The following is a 27,032-nucleotide window of genomic DNA, read 5'->3' as shown; positions in this document are numbered from 1 at the left end:
ACAAAACAGCAGCAACCTCTATATCAAACTTGAAAATAACAACTTTGGGGGCTTTGTCAACAATAAGACAAACTACAAAAATGAGGTGAAGTTACACTATGGCTGAACAGCAATGAATGAAGAGGCTTTCCTAAATTGTAAGATTTAATGCAATCCAAATGTTGTGGGTTCAATTCCAGCTTCCTGCTGCTACCTATCCATGTGGGCAACTTGCCTACCAGTCATCATACATGTGAGTGCGGTTGGTTGTAGTATAAAGCACTTTTAAGAGGTTGGTATGACTAACAAGAGCCTGAGCACAGAGCTGGTGACAACTTCATGACATGGTGTCAGAACAATTATTTCATCTTGAAAGTGAACATGAAGGATATGATTGAAGATTACGGGGAAAATCAGGACTCTGTAAACACCATTTCAATCATGAGGGAAGTAGAGACATGAATAACAATATTCATCTAGAGACCCTTTGTGTGCACAGCCATTGGCATCTATTATAACTTTTCAAAGATGGTTTGATGGCTTGGATGGTTTGAGTTACTGCAATACGAAATCTTCCTTTTGGGTTATTTAAATTTTTGAATGAAATTCGATTCTGGTTGCTTGCAAAAAATACCACCTTAATTTACACAATCCTAAGATTTGTAAGGTGTGGTTTTCCACCCATCTTTCTAACAATTTGGTTTCTGCAGGTTCAATATTTAGCCATAAATGGGCAATTTTTATTCCTTAAAACTTGACAAAAACAGACTGAACTCAGGGAATACATCTGAAAAAGTGTGAAATTTTAATACATAAAATGTGAAGTTTATATTATGGTCATTGAGTAGCCAATAATGTTATCGAGTCCATTTGTTTGCACACATATTCTGCTTATTGAATAAACATTAAGGAGTAGGTTTATTTTTCTTTGTACTAGATATTATGAAGCTATTTTATGGCATATTTTCCCATCACTTTTATTAAAAAAATAAATGTTACACAGCTACATTTGCTCCTTGTTGTTCTGCAGCTCAGACAAAGTCTTCAGTCTGTGTTCATTTTATCCTGCTCAGGATTTAGTTACCTGCAGAACAATCAGATCCAAACTGAAGACAGAGTTTGAATGATTTTATTCTTCTTCAGCAAATAACATTAGTGGGAAGCAAAACAAAGCACATCATTTTACACTTGTTATAGTTAAATATACAGCAACTGAGGGAAAAGGGATTTTTATTGATCAATGCATCGAGAAGAAAAGGAGAAAAGGAGACAAACAGGATCAATAGTTGCACGCGCCTAAAGCTGTTACTTTTTCATCTCAAGTATCCCACTTCCAGGTCCTCGCCTCTTTGCACTGCAGATGTTACAAAACTGCAACCCAGGAATCTGAGAAGAAAGGACAGTTACAGATAAAAAAAAACTGAAAGAAAAACAAATAATGATATAATGCAAACTTAATAGATTCCACCTACAGTTCCTGAAGATGGTAAACACTCCTTGTGAAACATGTGTCTGCAGTGAAACACCACCACACTGAACGGCTGGGCCATATCTGAAACACAGACAGAAATCCAGGCTAGACAAACAATGTTAGCACAGCTGGATGCAGCTGCAACAACGTCCCGTTACCTGAGGGTAGTATGGTGCTGTGACATGACTCACAGATGTTCCCTTCTAAAACAACCAAACAGAAACAGTATTTTTATGAGTTTAGGTTAACATCCATTATCTCCACTTCATCAGTATAAAGACCCACCATCGACCCGGACTCCTCGCATCTGTGTCCGATGCATCTTCTTCAGCAAGGAGAGCGAATCGGCCACAAGAATCTTTTTGCATCCTTCCCGAAGAAGAATCTTGGAAACGGGTGGAAAAAAAAAAAGCTGATTTAAAGATTATTACATTAAGAAATATCCATTATGAAATTTCTGTTTTGGATCAATCAGAATATATTAATTAAAAACAAACTCAAAGCAAACCTTCTGGATAGAACTTCTTTTTTAATAAAAAATATTTATATAAATATTTACTGTACCAGCTGTAGTAACAGTAAATAAAGCTTGCAAAAATATTCAAGTGCCTTGAGCGTTTTTGTTTGTTTCTTTTTTTTTTTTTTTTTTACATTTTTCCATGTTAAAACCACAAACGTCAGTGTTTTATGTTCTCTGATACCTGTGCACAAATTGGAGTGCTATGTGTTGCCTTGAGAAATCATCTCTATTAGTAAATAGATTCCACTTACATGTCATTCATTTTAGGTATAAATACAGCAGTTTTTTTTATTTTTTAATAAGTTTTCTTCTGCTGTTCTTAAAGATGTTAGTGTTTAAGAAGCAAATAAAAGACGAAAGAGCTGATCAGATGAGATGCAAAACTAAAGGTTTGGGTCTATATACTAAATGTAGAGGAAACCAAATGCTGGACATCACCCTGAACACACCATTCCCATTGTGAAGCAAAGCGGTGGCAGCATCAAGCTGCGGGAATGGAACAAAGAAGCTGGTCAAAGTTGACGGGATGATAGATTGAGCTAAATTCTGGTAGAAACTGATGGAGGCAGTAAAAGCCTGGAGACCTCCATGTCCAGGTAAAGCTGGTGAAGATTTACTGCACAAAACTAACAACTATAACTGCAGCAGAACGTGGTTCTACTTAGAGCGGCTGAAAAAAAATGTAGGTAACACATTTTAGATTTTTATATAGCAATCCAGAGCTTGGTGGTCATTCACCACATAAATCCTGATAAAATTGAGTCTGTGGTGGTAACATGATAAAATATGAAAAAGTCTGAATAGTTTTGCAGTGGATCAGATAAGAAAGTATATATTGAATCATAGACAATGTTTGAACATTCACTTATTCTTTTTTGCAAAGAAGATTAGATGAAGCAAAACCTGGACAAACCTGGAGGTTGTAGTCGTGGAGAATTTTCACCAGTGAGTCTCTCAGGTTTGGGATCTCCATCCCCTCCTTTATGCGTTTGATGAGCAGAATGGGATCCACATGAGTGCCGATGTTATTGAGGAGGCCAGTGATGAAAGCTGGAAATTAAAAACACAGCATGAGAAGAAATAAATCGGTTGAGCTGGTAAAAAGGTGGTTAAAGCTTCAATTAAGAGCGGTGGAGGTGGGACGTCTTACGTGGCTTGTCGATAGAGTAAGATATGAGATCCTCCCACAGCTCTGCGTCATCCTGCTCCTTAGCAAACTCTATAGCTTTGTCCACATCCTCCAGCTCCTCCATGATCATCTGAAGGGCTCGTTTACAGTTCCCCATCCTGCCTGCGAGCAACAGAGTGGATTAGTTTTCTCATTTCCAACAACAAACATGTTCATCCATCAATACTCACTGAGCAGGAAGACAGTCTCCTCTACAAAGTTCCTCTGCTGACAAATCTCAAGAGCCTGAGCAATAAAGTCAAAATAAGACGAGGTTATGAACTGTTTTTTGCTAACTTCACTAACCTTAACATGTTCCAGAGCAGGGTGTACCTTTTCAAGAGGGCAGTGGGTGCTATCTCTCAGAAAAGGCAGGAGGTTTGGTCGGTCGTACTCTGCATACAGACCGATCTGTCTCTCGTGGTACTTCTGGCCTTTGTGGTGATCCCGCTTGAACAGTTTATGGAGGTACTGGGAAGGGGAAAGAGAGACAAAACCTTTACTGTCTGATTAAAGTTTGATTCTTCAGACTTCAACAGTTAAAAATCAACTTACCACATGCAGCAGCTCAGGCCTTCCATCTAGCTCCACCACCACCTTGTCTATCTGTTGGAAGAAATAAGGAAGAAGACGTCAGCAGAGGGCGCACTTCTGTAAAGAACAGAAGGATTCAAAACCGCCAAGTGGACTTACAGATATCTTGTCTTCATTGTCGAGAAGCATATCAACAGCTTTCTAGCAACATAAGATTATACATTATGTGAACAGAACTGTATGCAAAGTTTCTGAGAAATAATAAAGTTATAACATAAAAAATGTCATAACAGTTTCTACTCCTAATGTGACATATATCCTGGACCTGAAAGGAAAACAAATCAGTTTGCTGGAAAAAATGGAAAAATGTGAATAAGCTGCAATAATTTGCTTGTATGAGCATGCACTCCCTTATACTCATACTCAGCTTAAAACAACTTTAGATACTCACTCATAAAATTCAACTCCACAAAGTACTGCAACAATTTAGTAATTTTTCATTTTAAGAAAATGTTTCATGTTGTCACACACAGAGCACAATCGGCATTTTTTGGAAACTCCTGCAAAATTCTCTCATCTTGACATTGCTTTTGGAGAAGGTTTTTGTAATATCACTGTTGTCCCATATTTCCTTCAGTTTTTATTACAAGCTATGTATTTTTAAACCCTTCTCTTAGCTGATATCTTTGCTCAGTAAAGTTATTTAGAACCTTACTAACCTATCTGCACACGATGGCTTTAGCTAAAGGATTCAAAAAGAAATGTTTCAACCAAGCTTTAGTTTAAACATGTCCAAACTAATTCATGCAGCTTATCACAACTTATATAGATATTTAAGGTAAGTTGGGTAAGATACATCTTAAAATAAAAGTGGAAAGGTTACAAAAAACAGTTGATGTGCACACATTTGAGATCTGATTAGATATCAGCTTTGTCGTCTCACCTCTTTGTCAAACTCCATCAGGAGGACAATCTTGTCCTCGATGGAGGAGAACAGGTTGTGTTTGTGGATCAGCTGATAGACGTCCTTATGCCTCAGCCTCAGGTAGATTTCCAAGGCTCTGTCGTAGCGCTGGTCGTAAGTGTACCTGAGGTGGCATCACACCCCAAATGGAAAAGTGTTAAGAATTTTAGCTAAATGTCTAAAATGGTGGATGTGTTAGGGTAACTCACAGTTCGGCCAGCGTGGTGAGCAGCGTGCTGTTGGTGGGATCTTTCTTTAGGTGATCGTTAACGGCCTGAACAATGGCCATGTTGTTGTACAGTTCTCCGGGCCATTCCCGGATCAGTGTAGCAAAACCCTTTTTGAGAAAAGAAAGATGAAATAGAGAGAGTAAGTAAGTGATCACTGAAATGCATCATTTCACAATGAAATAACCAGAAGAGAAGACAAAGCACCTCATAATCACTTTTTAGAAAGTCGTGCAAGATCATTTCATAAATGGCCGGTCTTAGACGCAGATCTCCTCTCGGTAGATATTGACTGATAGCCTGAGGGTAAAGGAGAGGTTAAACATGGAGATGACAGCAACTTAAAAAAATCTTTTGGTTTCTTTGAAATAAATCAGTCCTACCTTCAGCTGTCCAATGGTCTTAAACCTGTACACCTCATTCTCCCACAACTCCATGTTTTTCCCAAGAACCTTCTGACATTTTCTGCAAGTGAAAACACAAGCAAAACATTTCATAACCACAACAATAATCAGAAAATATTGTAGGTCCTGATATACAGATTCGGCCTGAAAAATGCCCAGCCTCAATAGAATCTCCATCTCAAATAAAAAGGTAGATGAAAACTTGAAAACAGTTTGATGTTCCAAGTTTGGTGAACTGGTGAACCAGGCAAACATAAAGCACCACATATTACCTCCAAATGCCCAGGCCTTATTCTAGCTTATATGAATGAGGTCTTAAACTTAAACTTATTTTAAGTTTAGTCTACCAGTTTTACCCAGATAATGGGTCAAATATCCGATCAGACAATGACAATTACAGTGGCTTATGTATATATTTGTGCTTCTGTATAAATTTTACACTGTAAACTTGTGCATCCAACTTTTGTTTTTAAAAATCAATGAAGATTTATGTCCATAATTATTCCACTTTGGAAAAGGAACAGCTTTGACACTTCAATGAAACAAATCAGAGAATAACCCCCGCCCCTGATAATTTAATGTTTAAATATTTAGTAAATATACCCAAATTAACTCTCTTTAAGTAAAAACATTTAGATTCAGATTGATTAAACTGGCAAAACCTGTCTAAATTTCTCTCTTTAGAATATATTTTTGCATTTGAAAGAACATGCTTGTTTCTTTTTCCAGTGTAAACCTGCACCAAACTCAGTACTGACCTGGCAGCAGCGTCATAGTCTCTGTTCTCCACTAAGTGATTGATGTAAGCCATCCCTATTTTCTGAACATCGTGCCTCTTGATGTTTTTGAAGCTGATCTCCGCAGCCATCAGCGCCTCCTGTCTCAGACAAAGGATGCCAAATTAAACTCTTGACATTCCTTTTTAACCTTTAGCAGCCTTCGGGTAAAGTTCAGCAACACAAACCTCATATTTCTTCTTCTCCAGCAGCCAATCGATGTGGTCGTCCTGGTCTCGCTCTTTAGCCACAACGATGTCTTTGGGACTGATGATGTAGAAGAGTGACTCTCCCTCTGAATGCTCTGTTAATGAAAATACATTTATAGCTCTGCGTGCAGAGCATTACCGCTGACATTTGGTGGTCGATGTATAATAAAATCAGACTGCAGAAGAAGGCAGGGTGACATTTCTCCCAGGGCGAGTTTGATGTTCTCACCGAGGCGGTAATCCCTGCACTCGTTGTCCTGGTAAAAGCGAACACTCAGAGCATCTGAGGAGATCTCCTCGCAGCTTTCGGGGAGAGGCTGGATGATGTCGAGACGAGGCCGTGCACGATCCTCTTCATCCTGCATGCAGACGTAACGGGTTATCCTCCTAATCCTCTCTGTCTTTATGGTCTGTTAATGCACACGTTTGGTATAGCTTTACCATCTGGTTCATGGGGTCCTGCACAAAAAACAGGGTGACGAGCTGATCCGCCAGCGGCGCCAAACCACAGATGAAGAACTCCGTCTCAAATGCAGACACTGGAAGAAGCCGAATATTAGGAGTTACATAAAAAAAAGATCAGGTGGTTTAGAGTGCGAAATGTTAAATATTTCAATTCTTTGATACCTTTTCCTTGATTCTATTTAATAATTAATACTAAACCTTAGCTTTTATTACCTTTAGAATGATTAACTGACAGAATAAGATCATAAACAACAAAAGATAAATATCAGATCATTTGAAGGTATAGATATATTATATCCATATACTATCTTAGTGTACACAAAACCAAAAATAATGTAATAAATAAAACCCAAACATAATGTTTAGTTTTTTTTTTTTAGAAAACTAAACTACAACAAAAGAAAACAAAAAGAAAGAAATATCTTTTTGTAGAGGCAAAATAAATAGGGCCGTTTTCATAACCATCAAGCTACACTATTACAAAAAAAGTACTTTATGGATGTGATAAATACATTTCAATATAAATGTATTCTTGACACTGAAATTGTAATTTTTCTTCATTAGTTTAGTTGCATTAATCGTACAATCAACAACAACCAGACATAGATGCATCCACTAATTTCTGTACTCATAATTCTGTTCATTATGAAGAAAAATAAGGAAAATTTCTAAATCACACAGAACTGGTAAGAAATGTTAGGTAAACCTCTGTAAAACTTCAGCAGATATAGAATTTGCTCAACTGCTGCATGGTTCATTTACCTATTTCCACATAGCGATTGGGCAGATCCCTCATTTCAGTAGGATTTCGCTCTTTCACTGTACAAATCTGAGGAGAAACAACAAGACGAGGTTTAAACATGCAGCAGGTAGTGTCTGAAATAAGTTCTGAAATGAACAAGAAGCAGACCTTGATGGAAGTTCCCCAGCCGACGATGAGAGTAGTGTCGTCTTTCCAGCACAGGCTGCAGGGATACATGTCGGGCCGCAGACTCGCGTTATCTCGCAGCACATTGGTGATCCGCTGCTTGGTGCTAAAGTCATAGATTTTCACTCCCTGGAAAAAAATTTTCCAACATAAGCATCCATACAGTTATCACTGGAGGCTTGAGGTTGGTGAAGCTGTCGCTCACCAAGTTGTTGGCCCAGGCTATCAGGTTGACTCTCCACTTCACGTTAGTGATCGTTCCCTCTCCTTCATGCAGGACCACAGTCTTCCAGCGATTCAGCCAGTTTCTTTCATACAGGAGCAACTTAAAGGAGAAAAGCGGGTGCAGAGTCTACTGGACAGTGGTTGTAAAACTATTCATACCTCCTGAACCTTTCCACATTTTGACAATAAACCTTTTTTTGGATTTTAATGAGATTTTATGTGATTAACCCACATAAAGTAGCAAGCCACATGTTATCTGTTCTGCACAGGACATCATTTGTTACAAGAACCATTTCCAGGAGGACAAATAAACATAAATTTTCCAGTGCTGCCAAAAGATTTTGGTCTGGACTTTGACTAGGACATTTTAATGCATGAATATGCATTGACTATATCAAAAGAAAAAATTTCTTCTAAGTAATCATTTCTTTGAAATTAACATTTCCCTTTTACTTCTGGGCAGAAATCAGATTTCAGGTTTTACCAGCTTCAAATCAGCCTGAAAAACAAAACTTTATTTCCTCCTAAATCATATTGAAACCTATGTTGACCGCCAGAGTGCCTTCTTCTAACATGTCTGGTTGGTCCCCTACATGGCTTGTGCCAAACTACACAACTAAACTAAACAGGACTTCTTGTGAGTTTCTTTCAACCAAGTCTATCACTGTAGGTGGTTTGCAGTTATCATGTACTCTTGATTGAGGAGTATTGAGTTTGTTGTTCAAAGCTTGAGATTTTACAATCTTACTCCTGGCCTGCTGCTGTTTATTGTTCTCTACCAAATCTCTGAGACCTTCACAAAACATTTATACTGAGAATCAGCAACACACTGATCAGAGGTTGGACTAGACTTTTTAGTGGTTTGTCATTTTGACTGACAGTTTTCATAAAATTTACTAATTTTATGCGTTTTTAAGGCAGTTAATTTTATTAATTGGGTATTAAGAGTGTTTTTAATTATAAAAAAAGCTTCATTTTATTTACATATCTGAATTACCGGTAAGTATCATTTTGTTTTGGTCTATCACATAAAATCTCAAAATACATTAAATAATTGTAGCAACAGTATTATCAAAAGTGGAAGTTTTGATACTTTTGATATATAGAGGTTGTGACTTCAACCTCTAGAGCGCAGTAATGCAGTGGAACCTACAGAGGGCAGTAAATTAACAGCATATTGCACTGATGCAACAGTAGCTCAGCCTGTTAAGTACCACTAGAAGTCTCATAAATTCAATTCAAACTGTACATAATGACATAAAACCTGCTTTTTCCTTTTTGTGTGCAGACTTAATTTCACTTAAGAGTATTTTGGCACAAGGAAAATTAAGACAGATTGTTCATTTGACTCCAGTGAAGCAGGACAAGCTTCACGTTCACTAATGGAAGAAGTCATTCTGGATGCACATATGGGTCGACAAATTTTGCAAGCAGACTATGTGGAAGCCATAAAGGCAGTGTTGGAAATGTGTTGCATTAAAGGCATGATTTCACATCTCATAATGATGCCAACTGCTTCTTTTGGCTGCACACCATTTATTGGGGACAATGAGATAGGTATAGAATGAAGCATATTTCAAAATCAGCGTCTGTGTTATCATTACAGATGGAATTCATCTCCTGCACAGTCTCCGCATTGTCGGCATCCTAACTGTATAAAGTTGGACAAAAAGCTTCCCCCTCCCCCGGCACCCAAAAGTGGTGCAGATTTGTTACCAAAGAGGTAGAATTCGCTCTAATTCAGCATTTGGGCTATGTTAATAAACAGTTTGCTCTACAAAGAGATGATACGACAAAAGAACTGGGGAGACAAAATTGAATTTCCTTTGACAGGATGTGGCGCCCGTTGAGGCTTATTGATTTTCATCCCAGGCACCTTGTGGAGGCCTTCACAACATGGAAGGGAGAGGAATCAGCAGCAATTGAAAGAAAATGGCAAAGTAATGCTAATAATGGAGTTTTACGGAGAAAGTTTTCCTCACACTGCTGTGTAAATGTCAGCGCACCTTATTTATGATGCGAGATAAAAGCTCTATTGTACTATATCCGTTTTTAATACGCATATGGTTTTTCTGAGGAGGAAGAAATCAAATCTAATGTTCAAATTCATCTCACCCTATACATGTCTCCCAAAGACAACCCTAAGACTATGTAGCCTCTTTATAATAGCATCTATTTGCTGCGCTCGTAAAGCGTTGCTTTTGAAACACTGCAGAGAGAATAGCACTTTGTGAAAATGGGCGGCTGTGCCGAGAGCACTCCAGCAAAGAGACAGAAAAGTAAGAGCCTTTCACACTAGACAAAAGGCCCGAGTTCTGCCTTCCGAGCCGGGCCAAAGTCACTTAGGTTTTTTTTTTTTATGGGAATCGGTTTCACCCGGACGCAATCAGGAAGGAATTATTACGGCAGAAAAATTTCTATAAACGCTGAAAACTGTATGTAATGACCGCTTCGTGGGAGGGGGAAAGTACGGTTTAAACCTACCTTGTTGCCCCCGGTGACAAACTGCTTGTAGTTTGATCTGCTGAACTGAGGATGTAAAGCAACAACCTGCAAAATGAAAAGAGATTTCACCATCACTAGCATTCACTGCTTTTTCCTCTGATCTTAAGACTTTACAAACACAAACTTTAACATATTTAAAAACGTTTTTTAAGACTGATCAACGCAAAGTCGTGCATTTTTTGAAAAAGTACAGAGAAGATAATACATGGTCTGTAAAATGTTTTACAAAAACAAATAAAAAAATACATTTTGTGTGCATTACCATTCAGCATCATAAATAAAAAAAAACCTGCCTAAGAAGTCACCTAATTATTAAAAAGAGTTCACATGTGTGTAATATAATGATCTAAATCCACTTGAGACTTCAAAATAGCTGGACTTCAAATGTCTGCTGGAGCACTGCAAACAACCTCAGACGGTTTTTCAAAGCTTTATTCTCAATAAACAACATAATTTTAATACTTTTCCCAGTAAAAATTATGCATTTCTTTCTGCAAAAGCTATGACTATATTCTCGTAATTAAACAAAAGTTCTCATAGCATGGCCCTAATACTCTGTCGTACAACTCATACAAGGGATGATTGAAATAAGTCACCTTTTGAAAATGTTTTGTGTCTTTGGTAATTTCTTTATTAGAAAAGAAAGCAAAAACAAACAAACCAACAAAAAAAAATAAAATAAAATTGGAAACTGGATCTGGTGTGGAAAAAATCAGACATTTTATTTTTAAGTCACATTGCCTAGACCTAAGCTTGGGGTGTGAATACTTTTGCAAGATGATAAAAGAAGTTACAAGGCGGACAGGGGCGGAAACATACTTTGACAGGACAGTCGAAGCTCTCATGGAAGCCCTCTCTTGTGTAGAGGCCAAACACCTGAACCTGGAACAGAGATGAGCCAGCAGAAACACAAACGCAGAGGTGAATTACTGAACGCTTCTCCCTTAATTGCTGTCTCTGCAACTATCCAAGGCCAGCGGGGGAAAAAGTGGTCGGAAAAGACTGTGATTGGCGCCCTGCTCTTCCTCTGGGTCACCAATTAGTGGAGAAGCTGATTTTTTTAAACCCTGAAGGCTTTAGAACAGAAGTCCTAATCTTGGACTTGACCACTGCTTCAGTGTGCTACAGAAGGCCATCTGAGCACATTTCTCCCAAGACGGAGGAATATTATAAAACTTAGATGCTATCTACTTTTTCGCATTAATGATTACGGATTAAGTTAAATTTCAAAGGATTAACAGCAAAGTGAATTACTGGTGGTGAACAACTGCTGTTGCATCAGCTGTAATTGTCTGCTGCATTTTTTTTATGCGACAAGATCTTGTTTTTGCTGAACGTAGGGGGACAGCGCCATATCGCAGAGCATATCTTGACTGCATCCATGAAGGGTAGTGATAATGATGGAAAGAGACAAGATAACAGCAAGAACATGGAGATGACACCCATGGAAGGGCTGATGGCTGACTGACAGATCAACGCATCAGCATGCAATCCTTTAAACTGCTCTTCAAAATGCTGCGACAAAAATTTATGTGCGGATCTGCGTGGAGATAAAACTCCAGGTTAATGCTCTAAATGTGGAAGAATTGTCTCCAAACTTTCAGATCATTAACATAAAGTTTGAAGCTGATAAGAGGAGTTTAAAGATGGAAAACGACTGATTGGAAAGAAGCTGTAGGACCAAGAATCTGCAGCCTGCACTGATGGACAGATGGATCTCACCTTCCCGTCCTCAGAGCAGATGCCCACATTTTCACCGCTTTCATCCAGGCTGATCTGGTTGATCTTCACTGAACTCTGCAGATGGCACAAAATAGCATTTATCAGAGGCCATGAAATTTCAGTACAACCGACTAAATGTTTCTGGTTTTAATCACCATAAAAATAAAGAAATTAGTATATAAAGAAGCTACGGAAGCTTTGTGATTTGTTCACTAATAATGCTTTTAGATTACAAAAACAAGTCCAAAGTTATAGACTGTAAGTGTTTGAAAGATAAATTGTGATGATTACCAAATACGAGACTCATATTTAAAGCCAATAGCTTGAACTCTGAGGTTTCAGCTTCCTTGTTTCCTAGGAAATGATGGATATCTGGCAGCAAGTTAGACATGAAGCAGTTTAAAGCCTGAGTGCAGGAACTGTAATGTAAAACAGATGCTTTTGTGCTGATCAATTCAGTCCTGATTACTGATTTTCAAATTACATTCCTGCTCAAAGCTGATATAACAGCTGGCCTGAAACCAATAAGCAACATACTTTCTGTCTATGCACTCCAATTATGCTTTGAACGGTTCCTACAGGTCAAAGCAATAAAAAAACATCTTATCTCTTTTACGTTTATCAAAAGAAACAGAATAAAAATGTTTAATTTATTTCCCTGATTGACACCCAACTCTCGAAAGCTTTATGGTAACTGTGGGTTTTATTTGGTAAGTTGTAACAGAGTTAGGCAAAGTCCTAAGTATTTGAAGCACATCTCCACACAATTAACTAGAACAGCATAGGGAGATGCTATGAGGGGAATTATTAATTAACCAGCCTCTTCAACAAATTGCTCCATATGAAACATCGAAAAACAGATATAGTTATGAATCGGAGCTACCCTGATTCTGAAAAAACCTTAAATGATCTCACATTTACAAAAGGTTTCGCATAACCATCACACGTATATCAGGAAAACATTTAACTGTGAGAGCATGACTGAATATTATAATGATTATAATGATATAATATAAAGAAGTAACTCAAATTCTCCTGACTCCTTAGCAGCTCTAGCATCTGATCCACTAAACATATATGAGAAGTGTCGGCATCAAGGGCAGTGAAAGATACCCAACAGGTCAAAAACATTACAGGATTTGCATCCACAACACTAGAAATATGATTTGCTATTGAGTCTTGCAACCCAGACGTCCTTTGTAATTGTAAACCTTAATGCTGCGATGACAACAGATTTAATCTATTGCATTTATGAGGTAAAAATAGTTCATTTTGATTCTTTTTAGTCAAAGTTGTAAAGAGCCAATGTGATTGGGCTAAAGTGTCACACAGGCTTCCCAGGAACAGACAAAATACAAATTCATAAAACTTGGATTACATATTATTAATGTACTTCAGAAAGTTCTTTGGCATGTGAATATTGCACGCATCAATATTGCAATGATGATTTATTTGTGAAATATTGCGCAGTACTAAAAGGAATTGGGAACGCTTCAGTTTTTCTAAACCCTGGTTCTCATCGCTGCATGTTGTAGATGTTTCTCTGCTTTAACACATCTGTTTCAGATTAACAAAAATCTGTTAGGTAGCCACTAAATTAAATTATAAGCTGCTATCTTGGCTCTTTGTCAAAGAGATTTCTAATTTCAATTGGACTTCCTGGTTAAATAAATGCACACTTAAGACTGTTCTAAGTAAAAGTGACGGCTGTAAAAATTTTGACAAAATAGGCTTTGTATGAACTGTGATTAGCTTTTTACAAATGGAGTCTCTTTAACGTGGCAGAATTTTTCCGTCTAGCCTTTAAGTCACCAAGACGATCTGAATTTCTTTCTCTTTATACAAGCCGAGAATGTAAAAGGACTTGTGGGGCCCTCCAGTATTTAAAGGCGTCCCTGTAAAAAGGCATACAAAAACCTTAAACCAGCTGTTGTTATGGCGACTCGGTGACCCTAGATGTCACTTTAACTGCTGCTTATATTTCCAACAGCAAGCCTTTGAGATTCCCTCATCTTCTTACTCGCAGTGCGTGCCTGCAAAATGTTCTTTTTAACCAGTTCCAGTTAAACTTTTATGATTATGCCTTGGACTGTAGATATGAGCAGGTTTACTTCTCAGCTGGCAGATATGTGTTGTTGTTCCCATTTTGGGCCTTTATACCTCCCTACAAATGACTTAGTTAAGGATTACTCATGAAAACTCTGTTGACGCTCTGACCAACCTATAAAAATTAAGAACAACTTTTTAGGTTACAGTTTAACTAAAAATTATGCATACTCCTGGCAAGTTTATTTTATTACATTCTCTCAAAAGATAATAAAACTATATAAAACTTGTAAAAAGGGCATGCCAAAAATGATCTGTGCCATTTGTAATAATCAATGGGAAAAATGTTTATTGGCATCACAGCGATCAAACACTTCCAATGATTGCTGATTGCTAAAATACAACGTGGCAAAACATATAAGAACTTCATACTCACAACGTCATATTTCTGAGTGGCATTTCCTTGAATGTCCAGCAGGAAAACCTTTCCGAAATGGGTTCCTAGGGCAAGAAACTGAAAAAAAAAGACAAAAAGTGAGTCGAACAAGGAGATATTTAACAATTTTAAGAAGAAAAAAAGTTGGCTGTGGGAAAGGATAAAAAATATTTCCTGGAACGTGGTCATAGTGGGGATTGGGTGGGCTTGGAGGCAAAGCTGTGAAATTGCAGGGAGTGGAAAAGCCCTATTTATTAAAGCAGACAGTGTGAAATGGCATTTCCCCCCTCAAATTAAAATGCTTAAGCATAATAAATGCACTCTACATGCTCCTCTTGCAACCCAATCACCCTCTTTTCCAGGATTGACTCATTTCTTCTCCTGAGCAGCAACTGGTTTCTGTGTTTTAAGGCTTCAGCAGGGACGCATGTGTCCATATGGCTGTGGATGTGTGTGTGTGCGTGCAGGTCCACGGGGACAAAAAAAATTACAGAAACCGGGGGGCTTCTAGCATTAGATTAAGTGTGTGTTCTTCCAGCCCGGCCCCTGCTGCATGCCGTCTCCTAATCCCCCTCCCTTCCTGAGCAGCATGTGGATGTGCGGCGAGCCCACCATGCTTCAGTGCAGTCTATAATGAAATGCTTATATTTACAGGCACAGCTGAGCATGTCAGACAGAGCCCCCTGCAATCTCCCCAAATAAAATAACCAAAAATAAATAAATAAAAGGTTCAGCCTTGTGAGGCGGAGCGACTTTTAAAGGGATTTATCAGGATGGGAATTGTTCAAATGAAATTCCAATTCAGACACTTAAAATATGAGGCAACATAAGGCGGCATGTGCTGCCGCTGGCTTTGGAGGGTGTAGGGGGTTGTCACTGGGACCACACATGTAGCCGGACAGCTAAAGGTACACAAACACAAAAATAAAAAAACAGCTGGATCCAATTTATGATTTAACAAATGCAGTGTTTCTTTGTGGCTACTTTAGGTGTAGGAGACACACAAAAAAAGGCCTGGATCCTCAAAGCAGAAATAAATAAATGAAAATCAATTGTTGTTAATAAAACATCAGGTGAGGAGACGTAACTGGGCTTGACTTTTGCTCTGCTCAGGCGTGAGGGTGTGCTGGTGGTGCCACGACAGCTAAACATCACGCCAAGAGTGGCTCTCTTAAAAAAAAAAAGAAAAGGAAAAAAAAAAATCCTACATTCAGCAGAGAGTAGGAGAGGAGCAAAAAATATGAAAGAAGTGGGAAAAAAACAGAAGAAAAGACAATGGTGCCTTCTGATGTACCTCCCTGAGAGGGACAAAACAAGGAGGCTAGGTGAGAAAAGAATGGCCTGCCTCAACAGATCCAGCAAGAAGGGACGAAAACCAACTTTGAAGATGGCATCTCTCAAATGTGCGCGTAAACAGAAAAAAAAAAAAAAAAAAAATCCCCCCCGGAGATGATTGGACTTGAAGCTGAAACACTCTTGTGGGCGGTGGATTATCACCCTCACCTTGTCGTGGACGGTCATACAGCTGGCTGCGTCGGACTGGAGGATTTCAGACACCCCATTGGAGAGCCTCTCGTACTTCAGCTTGGGCTCCTCCTCACTGTCCTCCTCCTGGTGGAGACAGGAGATGGGTTCTCACCAAAACACGTTCTTAAAAGGTAGTCATTACTACAGGGTCACCTCTAAAACTTCTGAGAGCTTTCTTGGAAAATGGTCCATCATGCAGTGAGATGGAATATACAAAGTGTCCCCCATTTAGTATTTTGTGTTGAAAACAAAGATAAGTCAGAAGACGCTGCAGAAAATGGGGCTTGAAGATACTTTCTTGAAAGCTAAGTAGGAATGATAAATAATTACTTATAGGTAGGGCTGAATCAATTAATCGGATTAATCGTGATGAACTGATTATTGAAATAATCGTCAACTAATTTAATCGTTAACCTGAGTATACAGAATCGAAAAAAGGTAATTTTCTGAAAGAAAAACATACAGAGAGCAGTAATCAAGCCAAAATATACAAAAACATGTATACGTTTTGCACTTAAGATAATAAATATGTTCTACCCAAACCTCCACCTAGTTTGAATTCTATAAAAACATATGCTTCGTTTTAAACCCTTCTGTCATAGCTCAGGCTGAATGTTTAGGGTCACTGTCCTGAGGAAACGTGAATCTCCGCCCCAATCTCAAGTCTCACTAAAAGAGTCGCTAAAAGAGTTTCTTCCAAAATTGTCCTGTTTTCATCTCCAACAGCTCAGATCAGCTTTCCTGGAATAAATCCATTCCCACAGCATGATGGAGCCAAACCAGATTTCACCAAAAACGGATTGTTGTCATTTTTAAAACACCAATGTCAAACAGTAGTTAGTAGCCAATTAAATCAGTGAAATTGTTGGAATGTAAGGCAGGAAAGTTTAGTTTTAGTGTCTGTTCAAGCGTAGTAGAAAGAATGAAAACTATATATTCAGAAAAATTTGTTTTCTTATAATATGTAAGGAGAGGCCATGTTATCATTGAGCAGGAAAAAGTACCGTGGCTGACAGGTGCAAACTCGTAAGAAACGGCAAAACACTCTACAGACACATGAATGATGCAAACTCCTTACCACACAAACACAGAAAAACAAATGCAACAGAAAAAACACTGCAAATATTGAAAATACAATAAAAATACAATAAATTTAACACAGCATGTTATTTTCTTTACTTTTTCACAAATATTTTTATTCACCATATGAGAAATCTGCAAAAGTAAAGAATAATATGCTCCCTCACTGCAATCAACAGCAAGTACCACTGTATTAAATCAATAGGTTTTTAGAGGATAGTGTGCACACATCTACTTTTGCTTTAATTTGCATGAAATGCTTTATGAAAAAGAATCATCTCTCTTTTCTTGGTACTGCTCATCCCCAGTGAAATACATGCATTTATTGTTTTCATAAGACAAACTTAAGGTATTCTACTGTGTTACACTTTCCAGCATGAGTCCACATTGGAGGCCGGTCACAGCTTGAATATTACTCATAATTCAGTTTATAACCAATGCTGCACAGTCTGTGGCTGCCCAGAGGGTGCATCAACTCAAAACATTGTCTGCCATTATGTGCTTCTGGCTTGGAGGTGGGGGACAATAGCGTGGAAAAAATGTTATTTTCAAAAACAATCCTTCCCCACTCAACAACGCCATATCTAGGCTATTTCCTGTGTATTCTGGTTGTGAGATTTCTGATGCGAGGGCATTTGTCACGGGTTTCAAAGGCGTATCAAACAACAAAGGCAAACTTCATCCCCACAGAGAAAATACCCATTTTAAAAGTTTTGCTATCTCTTGTAAGTTGCTTTTTGTTTTTGTCAACTAAAGAACTGGGTTTTGTGTTATAATCGTTTATGCCGCTTTTTTGCCTCTTGTCAGTTTAAACACAACATGCTGAACCGTTCAATGTGACGACGTCAAGGATAACATTCTACCGAAGCATAAAACAGGACAGACGGATTACACTCGACAAAGATTGAGGAGATAATTCCTTCAATATCAAGAAAATAATGTGGCATGTAGCTAACCATCCAGCTGCGTTAAATATAACATGCAAGTCTGGACAGCAAATAGATTCAGAAGTAATGCTTTCAAGTGTAATGTAAAACAGAAATCATGTGAATCCAAATCCACCATCTTCACAAGAAGATGCAGAGATCTAAAAACTTCTGGCTCAACCCGACTCCCAAAGTGCAAGGAGAAGGACAAAGACCTGGTGAGGTGAAGACTCCAGCAAAACCTGAAATACTAGGAAACAGCTTTATTAACATACCAATAGAATTTGGCTTCTGGTCGTCATCAGGGTCATTGCAAAACCCTATACAGTTTGTATTTAAATTTTAAACATTTTGCAACAGAAAATAAATCATGCAGTCTGACAGGCTGACCTATCACCATTCAAGGGGATGGAGGGTGCTTTCACACCTCGCAGTAGATTCGGTTCAATTGGGAACCAAAATTGCAAATTTTGTTGCATTTTCAGCAGTTGCGGTTCGCTTTGAAACTGCAATGTCAAACGATTCAAACTCTTTAAAAACCTGCTCCCCCCACCCTCCACCAGTGGTGGCACTGCAACAAGAACAAGTGAAGAAAACGACACCAAAACCTTTGAAGAAAACACTAAGCACAATTTCCTTCTTCACGAAATTTAAACAAAAATAAAGTGGAATCAGATTTTAGCGGCTGTAGGATCTTCCTTTTGTCTTTGGCAAAAGACCACAAACCATTTCTCCCAGGAGCACTAGACAGGTATATTTTTTGCCTGCATTTACCCAGAATGCCCAGCACTACGGTCCGCTTATTTATGAATTTGGAGAAATCTCCGGCCTGCTTGGCATTCAAATATGCATGCAAACTGTGCCAGAGTTCACTTCAATCAAACAGAGACGTAGGTTTTTACGAGACAAAGTATTTGCTTTTTTTGGTCCACATAATAATTTGATTGTCCACTCATACCTCCCCAAACAAATTGGACTTTCTAGGCAAACAAACCAGAGTTTGAATAAAGTGGACTAAACAGATATGGTGTGAATGCACTCTAAATTGGCTTAGGAGTTAATCACTTCAAATGAGGTGATTTCAAGAAGAAATCACATCCCATATGTAAAAGTAGTTCTTTCTCAGTGATGCACAAGAAAATGCAAACAAGTCAAAGTTACAAGCAGAAATCACAGGGACTCTAAAAATATTAATTTCATAGTAAAAAAAAACTTAAGAGTAAATAGAAACCATTAAAAATTTATATATTTCCTTTTTCTTTAAATAAACTCCATCCCACAGAAAAATCTATATTTACCTCTCGTTGCAAAATTTGATGTTTATTTTTATTTTAAATCCTATAAATAGAGATAAAATTGTTGTTCCCTGAAAATAAGTAACAAATTTCCTAAAGTAGCTATTTATCAAAATTCATAAAATGTCTTTTCAAAAGGGGATGTGACATTTGAGGCTCTGATCATTTTTTTTTGGCTGGCCTGAGAGCAAAATGGCTCTTCAGAATATAATACATTTTCAGTCAGACTTAAAATAAGGAGAATTTGAAAATGAACTAAAAGAATTTTTCTCTGACTTTAAAGTGGATAAGACACTGGAAAATGTTTCTGTGTTACACACAGTTTATAATTTGTAATTGCTGCATTCAAAAGCAGCATTTATTAAAGCCTGTTTTATATTTTATGCAGAAACAGCAACATACATTGGATTATATTCCACATAATTTATGGATTTCCATACTTTTCTTTAGCTCACTGTGATTGCTTGAGAGAAACGTACATAACCGACCTCTAATAATTTATTTTATCTCTGCTTCCCGTGCAGAAACTTAAAAATCAGCTTCCTCCCTGGCTGCCGTGTAGAAGTCATGTTTTATTTAGTCCGTGTGTGATTCTCCGGAGCACAGGTGTACTGTAACATGCCAAAGTTCAGTCATAATGTTGAAAGATCTGGAAAACCATCTGTAATTCATGACTGTTTGACACCTCTCAAACTCTGACAAAGATCCTTCGGGGATCAAGCTGTGTTGATGTATTACAGTCCTTTCAGCGGACACAGAGCTTTATACGAGTTAAAAATCATCCAGGCTTGACAGAACTATGCACACCCCTCTGACGTTAACAATATGTTGTTGATGCATTTCTGTGCCGACATACTGGTGCAACTGCATGACATTTCTGCCTTGTGTTGTTTTTTCCCTCTCTATAAGCTTACCTTCATACCAAACTACTCAAACTCATTTCCCCTGCTTCTGTTTTTGAAAGAGAAAGAAAGCATCAGTACAAAATGATGTAATGACGAGCTTTACCTCAGATTCATCTGTGAATTCCCCACTCTGCTTCCTTTCCTGGAAAATAAAAACACATAGAGTTTCTTTAAACAAACAAACTTTTCATTGCCAGATTGGATGATAAATACTTGTGATTGTGGTCTAAATTTGAGAGAATTACAAAAATCTCGCAATAGCATAGCTACTGCAACTCAGATATGTGTCTTACGTACTCCAAATTAAATAAATAAATAACTGAATATTCCTTAAAAAGTCAACCTGCCATTTTAATAGAATAAACTCCGCAATGAAATTATGAAACTATACAATAATGCATCAAAATTAGCCTGTTAGCTTACCTGCTCCTCCACTTCCGCCATTGTGATGACTAATAGCGTTATGTCCAATCGTTATTTTATCTCAAAACGTTAAATGCATATTAGCTAAGAGGGGAAAACAATGGTTTGTGAAGAAAGCATTCAATATACCGTACAACACGATAATGTTTGTTGTCGAAGCTTCTTGGTCATCGGTGAAATCACATGACTGATTTCATACCGCTAAGTCTTATGGGTATTGGAGTCTTACTTTGGAGAAACGACAATAACTGCAGCAAATTTGTGGATGACGCGCCAAATATTTAGTAAGAGATTTTCCGTTTCGTTTCCATTGTTGTTTATTTTTACCTCTAAGCTTTTGAAGCTATAGTATTAATGCTTTCAAATAAGGCAAGTGTTGCCTTTAGTGTTTTGGACATTTTATTTCAAAGAATGACACACTAATAATGGTTTCAACCATCTTAAAATGCTCCAAAAAAGACATGGCTATGTAACTAGTGAGATGATTTCTCATTTCTCTAAGACAAAAAAGCTTGATAATTTTATTCTCATAGTTTTTGCCTTTTTTGTTTGTTGCCGCTCCCTTTAATTGTTTTCAGTTTTAGCACACTTAACTGGTTTAGGTAAATCAGATTAAGCGTTCTTTCCCAGCTGGGATTCAATTATTTCTATTTGCTACATGCCTGAATAGAGGCAATGTTGAAGAAAAAATGTAAAACTTTTCCACATGTCTTGGTTGTCCTTGGAGGCTTAATGTGACATTCATTAGCAATATAACCACACATCATGCTGTTCAGGAAAGAGATGGCTTCCATGTTACAGATATTAACATGTTGGGGTAAGAAGTGTGCACATCAATCTCAAAGTTACATGTAAATTTAGTCAGTAACCAATTTTGTACGAGGGTTAGGGTTTAACTGATAATGTCCACTTAGCCTTAGAGCTTCTTTCAGAGTATAATCGGATCCTGAAAGTGTGTAGTGTGGCCGCCATCCAGAAGACGGCGCTACTGGTGTTGCTTAAGCAGAGCCACCCAGTTGATACAAAAATCAAATATGGCGGACCAGCCCAGAAAAAGAAAAGCGAAAAGGTCGGTGGATTCCGTTATGGGCAAGTATGGGACGCAAAAAATGCACTTTTCCGGTTCTATTTTGAAATATAAACACTCAACAACCTACTTAAGCTGTCACCTTAATGAGCCAGCGGCGCAGCGTCAATAAACTTGTTTAGACTAACTCATTAATTGATAACTTACATCCTTAGCCCAAATCACTGTGAAAAACAAGAGGAAAGAAATCCCAACATTTACTCATGTCATACAGTTTAAAAGGCAAATTTCACATATGCTATGGAAGTAAGAAAGTAGACCAGGAACTTATCTTTAAAAGTGTGAAACCTAAAAATACTGTCAAGCTTGGTGGTGGTGGCAACATGCTGTGGTACTACCTGTGGTCCAAAACCACTTATTCATTATAAGAAAATCTAACTTGTAATATCTATTATTACAGAGACATTTTTGATACTTACGCATGTATTTTTTGTACGGTATGTTTTGAATTTATTTTAATATTACTCTCTGAATACCTTAGAGTAAAATATCTTGATGTAGAAATTCCAAGAAACTACTAAAGCAACTTCTGATCTATATAAGGGTTTTGCTAATTAATTTTCTTTCTTCAAAACCCAAACACTTTCCTGACTTTGTCATACATTTTCACAAAGAAACAAAGTCAAATTAACTTAATTGAGTCTAAATGTCCAAACAATTTCAGAGACTTTTTAATGTAAGTTGTAATATTCCTTGACGCTACTTTATGCATATTTGCAGACATTCCTGAGGAAGATGTTGAAAGAACCCTTCAGATATTGGTCGACTTGCGCGGCTCCTTTGTCACGCCGCTGACAGCCGTAGTCCAGATGAATGCCAAAGGTATGATTTGCCTCTTCTTTATTGAGATTGTCTCACACCTCCGTCTTGCCTCATCCATCCTCAAGAGAATCCTAATGTACTGATACCGAGGGGGAATATATTTTTTTTCTGTACAATCTGCTTAGCAATGATTTATTGATTGCTGCTTCCACCCTTACGAAGAATTACCGATCCTTTTTGGGAAATCACATTTTCACACCTTTCATGAGTGTGTATGTGGCACAGGTCTCCAGAGGCAATGAGAGGGGGGGAACTGACTTTGAGGAGCAGCTATGCTTGAATCTCTGCGGTGTCGCCCCTCTGCTGCCAGCGGTTAATGGTTTTCTTCTGTGATTCTCTGACTTTCTTCCCGTTAATCACTATTTGCAGTATTTGGTGAGTAAGTATCACCTGATTTCATATGTATTCATTCCTTCTCCAAACCATGAAAGCACACCGTTCACTCATAATGATCACAGACTAGCCCCTCTAAGGCATAAGCAGCTCATAAACAAAAAAGGAAAATAATAAAAAACAACCCTTGCCCACATAGGAGGAGTCATATTAGTGGACTGAAAGCTTTGATGCTCCAGAATGTCAGCTCCACGGATCGATCTAGCACAAAAACACACACGCACACCTGACCAATCAGAGGCGCCTATCTGTTGTGGACCTGCTGGGCACGGCGGTTTACAAGCTTCAAAGAGCTCCTTTTAATACACTGCTTTGATAGCCCTCAGCCTTCACTGGCCCCACCGACTATCCACTGGGGAGCGTTTTAGCTTTAGTGGGGGAGAGAGGCATAGCTGTTGATCATATTAACAAGCTTAAAAAAATAAAATAAAAAGTATTTTTATAAAAAGTAAAAGGATTTTCAACCTTTAACTTTTAATTTAAGAATGGATGAAGAGAAATTGAAGCAACTAATTTTAACAATATTTTAAAAAGATGCATCTTTATGTTTAAATTTCTGAAATTGATAGTCGTGTACATTCACATGCATGAAGAGGTTTAGTGACATTAGTAAATCTCTATGCAAGGATCAATTCAAATTTAGCAAGAGACAGAGAAACAGTTTGGTTAATAACCCTAAGGGGGAGACAAACTATCATCTACCAAATCCCATTAAACATCAGCATCTAACCCAGAGCAGCAGAACCAGAATTCACATAGATATAAAATAATTGGGCTGTCATATTTTTGGTTGTTATTTGTTTTTGATATCATAAAAAAGCCAGAATTAAGTTATTTGGATGCATTTCAGTGTTTTTTATTTGTCATCATTATCTTGTTTTGACATTTTCAGGTGAGTTACTACATGTAGGATGAGACTTCAGAAGAAAAAAAACATCAATATGTTTTCTCTTTTTGACATCCACGTTAAATTTTTTGGAGCTTTAAATTACTTGCACATAAAAGTGGATTAAAAAATAATGAAAATACTTCAAATACTTTCACTCCAGCAATTAAAGCATTTGTTAAAGCTTATTGTTATGTCAGTGGATGCCACTTTGCATGGTAGAGTTACTAAAGTGTACATATTAGCACATTCCAGCAAAGAAGATAAAAAAAAACATAAATATTAATTATTTGTGTTTTAGCTGTAATTAATTTGCCCTGGCAGTTACTGATCTCTTGATGTACACTAAGATCTAGAGGAGCAAGTAGCTCATGAAAAATTAAAAATGCAACCACTCAAAAAGTTGTAATAGGTTACAATATGTCTAATATGACAGTCAGAAAATTAAGAGTGCATCTATTTCTAAGTCCTTTTTAAGTTGTGAGTCAATTACAGCTTTAGGCTGGTTCTCATCAGATAAGGAATCAAGAAGCAGTGGATTATCTTTTCAATTGCAGAGTGTTATATTATTTTAGTCTCATAAGTAAAATAAAATTTATTTTGTTGAAAAAGGAGGCTAGAAGGTTAATCTGAATTGGAGAAACTTTCATTATTTCCAAGTTTAAGAGCAGCTCAACCATCAAATGATAAATAAAACAAAAGACTTTGCTCAAATTCAGCTTCATAACTTTAACTTCTTACTGCAAAATCTTCATGTTGATTTTAATTTTGCAGATATTATGATCTCATACAGCAAGATTAAAAAAACATCTTTGAAAAAAATCAAGCAAAGAAAATAGCTTTCTTTTATTAATGGAGTTGTGCAGTTTTAAATACAACAGATTATGTCTAGAACAGCTATTAAAGTATTTTCTTTACATGTTTGGTTTTACACGAAAATTCCCCATTTAGTTCCTTTCAGCTCGGGGAAGTTGATAAGACCACCAGCACTTAGCAGAGATATCTGATGACTCTCAGGACCCCACTAACTACTTATTCTGCTGCCTGTGAGGGTACGAAGAAGGGGGAGTTGAGTGTTTTTTCTTGTTCCTGCAACCTGTTCTGGCGTTGTGGCCACCCTGATCCAACAGAGAGGAAATGAGACAGACCTTGTCCCCCATTATTGCTTAATTGATACAAAGTAACACTCATACTCAATTAACTGTTTTACATTTTATCACACTGCCGCAACAAACTTAAACATTGTTTTTTTGTGTGTGGTAAGTCAGCAAAGCATAGTGCATAATTGTGATGTGGAAGAAAAATTTGAAGTGGTTTTCAGTTTATTCTCAAATAAAAACGAGAAAAGAGTGGTGTGCATTTGAATGTAGTCTATACCCCTTAATTAAATCATGTACAACCAATTACCTTCAAATGACACCTAATTAACAGAGTCTGCTTGTGTGTAATATGATCTCAGTATAAATCAAGCTATGCAGTGAGGGGCTCAGAGGTTTGTAGAGAAATTTGAGTCATGAGACTTAGAAGAATAAAACTCTGGAGAAGTTTAAAGCAGGGCACCATACCAGGCATTGAGCAATGACCAATCCATTGTGAAATCAAAGAAAGCGCAACTGCAAACCTACAAAGACAGTTTTTTATTATTTTATTTAACCAGGAAATATCCATTGAGATTTTAAATTTTGCTTACAATGTGTTCTGGGCACAATAAAATCAGCTCAGGACAGAACATACTTTAAAAAAGTAACACACTATAAAAAACATCAGAGGCCACTAAACTATAAGGAAAACTAAAACAAGTCCAATGACATGTTCGATAGAAAGACCAATTTAGATAAAACAGTTGCATTTATATGTTTTACTATTTAAAGTGTTTAGTAACTGTTTTAAACTCAGTCAATAAAATTTGTTCCTTCAAATCTTGCTAATTTTGGAGCAGAAGCAGAGAATCTGCAAGAAGTTTTTCTCCATATTGTATGAACCGTTAGCACTACTTGCAATAGGAACAGCTTTTGCAAACAAAACTAATAAGCACCTGTATTTCATCAAACACGCAGGATGTTAGAAACTAAGGGAAAACACCAAGAATAGCTTTACAAATGAGGATATGTGCACTGACGAAGCAGACCATCCAATGATGAGTTAAACTAAGGTTTGTGATGAATCTCAAAGCTTTCTGTAATTAAACACTGTGTGGAGGTTTTATATATATTGCATCTCTATAATCAAGCAGTCAATAAAAGTTGCTAATTTCTTCACCTGAAAAGAGAGACAGGACTTCATTTGGAAGAAAAGCCTATGTTTAACCTTAATGTTTTTTTCTACCGGCTGTTTCAGAGAGAATTATCAATTAATGTAACCATCTACTTACTGAGTTCTACTCAACTCTGAACCAACTTTTAAAAAATTACTCTAATTTGTCACAGCTAATTTTATTAGTTTTGCTCAAGCTATTCTGATTTCAGAATTATAGCTTGAGCAAAACTAATAAAATTAGCTGTAACAAATTTGAGTAATCTTTTTAAGGTGGTTTAAAGAAAAAAGTTTTTCCAGTGTATGTGGTTCAGGTCGTTTTCCTTTATTACTGAATACTGGGTGGAGTCGCCATAGCAGGGCAGCTCTGGACTCTAAAAAGTAATGCGACGCAACACAAACATAACACTTTACTAGTGTAAAACAATTATTACCCAGTAAGAGACAAGGTACTAGTGGAAAAAGGGCAATGTGGGCCTCTATCATATGTCACCGTCCCCACGGTAACATATGGTAGTGGCTGAATCATGCTGTGGAAATGTCGCAGACAAATTTCAGATTTTTCAGATATTTATCAATAGAAAAACTGCAAAACCTTAGATAATTTTCCCTCCACTTCACAGTTTTGCAATACTTTTTGTTGGTCTGTCACTTTAGCTGACAAAATATGAAAAATGTTTAAGGGGTATTAAAACTTTTATGAGGCTCTATGACTTTATAAATTGATACCTAAATATATTACGCAATCACTAATTGAAACCAGTGATGGAATCCTTTATAATAAAATTTTTACATTTATTTTTTATGTATTTTTTACAAAGGTAATAATGTTAACCCATCACCTAAATTTCTAAAA

At 37.3% G+C, this 27,032-nt stretch overlaps 2 protein-coding genes across 2 annotated transcripts in view; one reads left to right on the top strand and one right to left on the bottom strand.

Moving 5' to 3' along the window:
- Window positions 1-1,092: 1,092 nt before the first annotated feature.
- On the bottom strand, window positions 1,093-20,942 carry vps41 (VPS41 subunit of HOPS complex). The gene is made up of 28 exons (XM_028005557.1): window positions 20,736-20,942; window positions 20,416-20,454; window positions 16,083-16,190; window positions 14,580-14,657; window positions 12,098-12,172; window positions 11,195-11,257; window positions 10,355-10,420; window positions 7,851-7,970; window positions 7,628-7,774; window positions 7,480-7,546; window positions 6,694-6,791; window positions 6,482-6,611; window positions 6,232-6,347; window positions 6,026-6,144; window positions 5,247-5,328; window positions 5,071-5,163; window positions 4,846-4,973; window positions 4,616-4,760; window positions 3,832-3,873; window positions 3,694-3,744; window positions 3,472-3,609; window positions 3,330-3,384; window positions 3,121-3,261; window positions 2,884-3,020; window positions 1,736-1,835; window positions 1,609-1,653; window positions 1,452-1,531; window positions 1,093-1,365 (listed from the first exon to the last, which is right to left on the bottom strand). Exons 1-28 carry the CDS (start codon window positions 20,754-20,756, stop codon window positions 1,285-1,287), a joined length of 2,565 nt encoding a protein of 854 aa, XP_027861358.1. The 5' UTR covers window positions 20,757-20,942; the 3' UTR covers window positions 1,093-1,284.
- Window positions 20,943-22,530: 1,588 nt separating this feature from the next.
- pou6f2 (POU class 6 homeobox 2) overlaps window positions 22,531-27,032 on the top strand; it is a 94,808-nt gene continuing 90,306 nt past the window's right edge. The window contains exon 1 of the mRNA XM_028004499.1: window positions 22,531-22,644. The gene's annotated coding sequence lies outside the window, so the exon portion shown is untranslated. The remainder of the gene's footprint in view (window positions 22,645-27,032) is intronic.

Source organism: Xiphophorus couchianus, chromosome 21 (genome assembly GCF_001444195.1).
Source record: "Xiphophorus couchianus chromosome 21, X_couchianus-1.0, whole genome shotgun sequence".
NCBI classification, from domain to species: Eukaryota; Metazoa; Chordata; class Actinopteri; order Cyprinodontiformes; family Poeciliidae; genus Xiphophorus; species Xiphophorus couchianus.
This window is presented reverse-complemented; position numbering and strand designations above follow the sequence as displayed.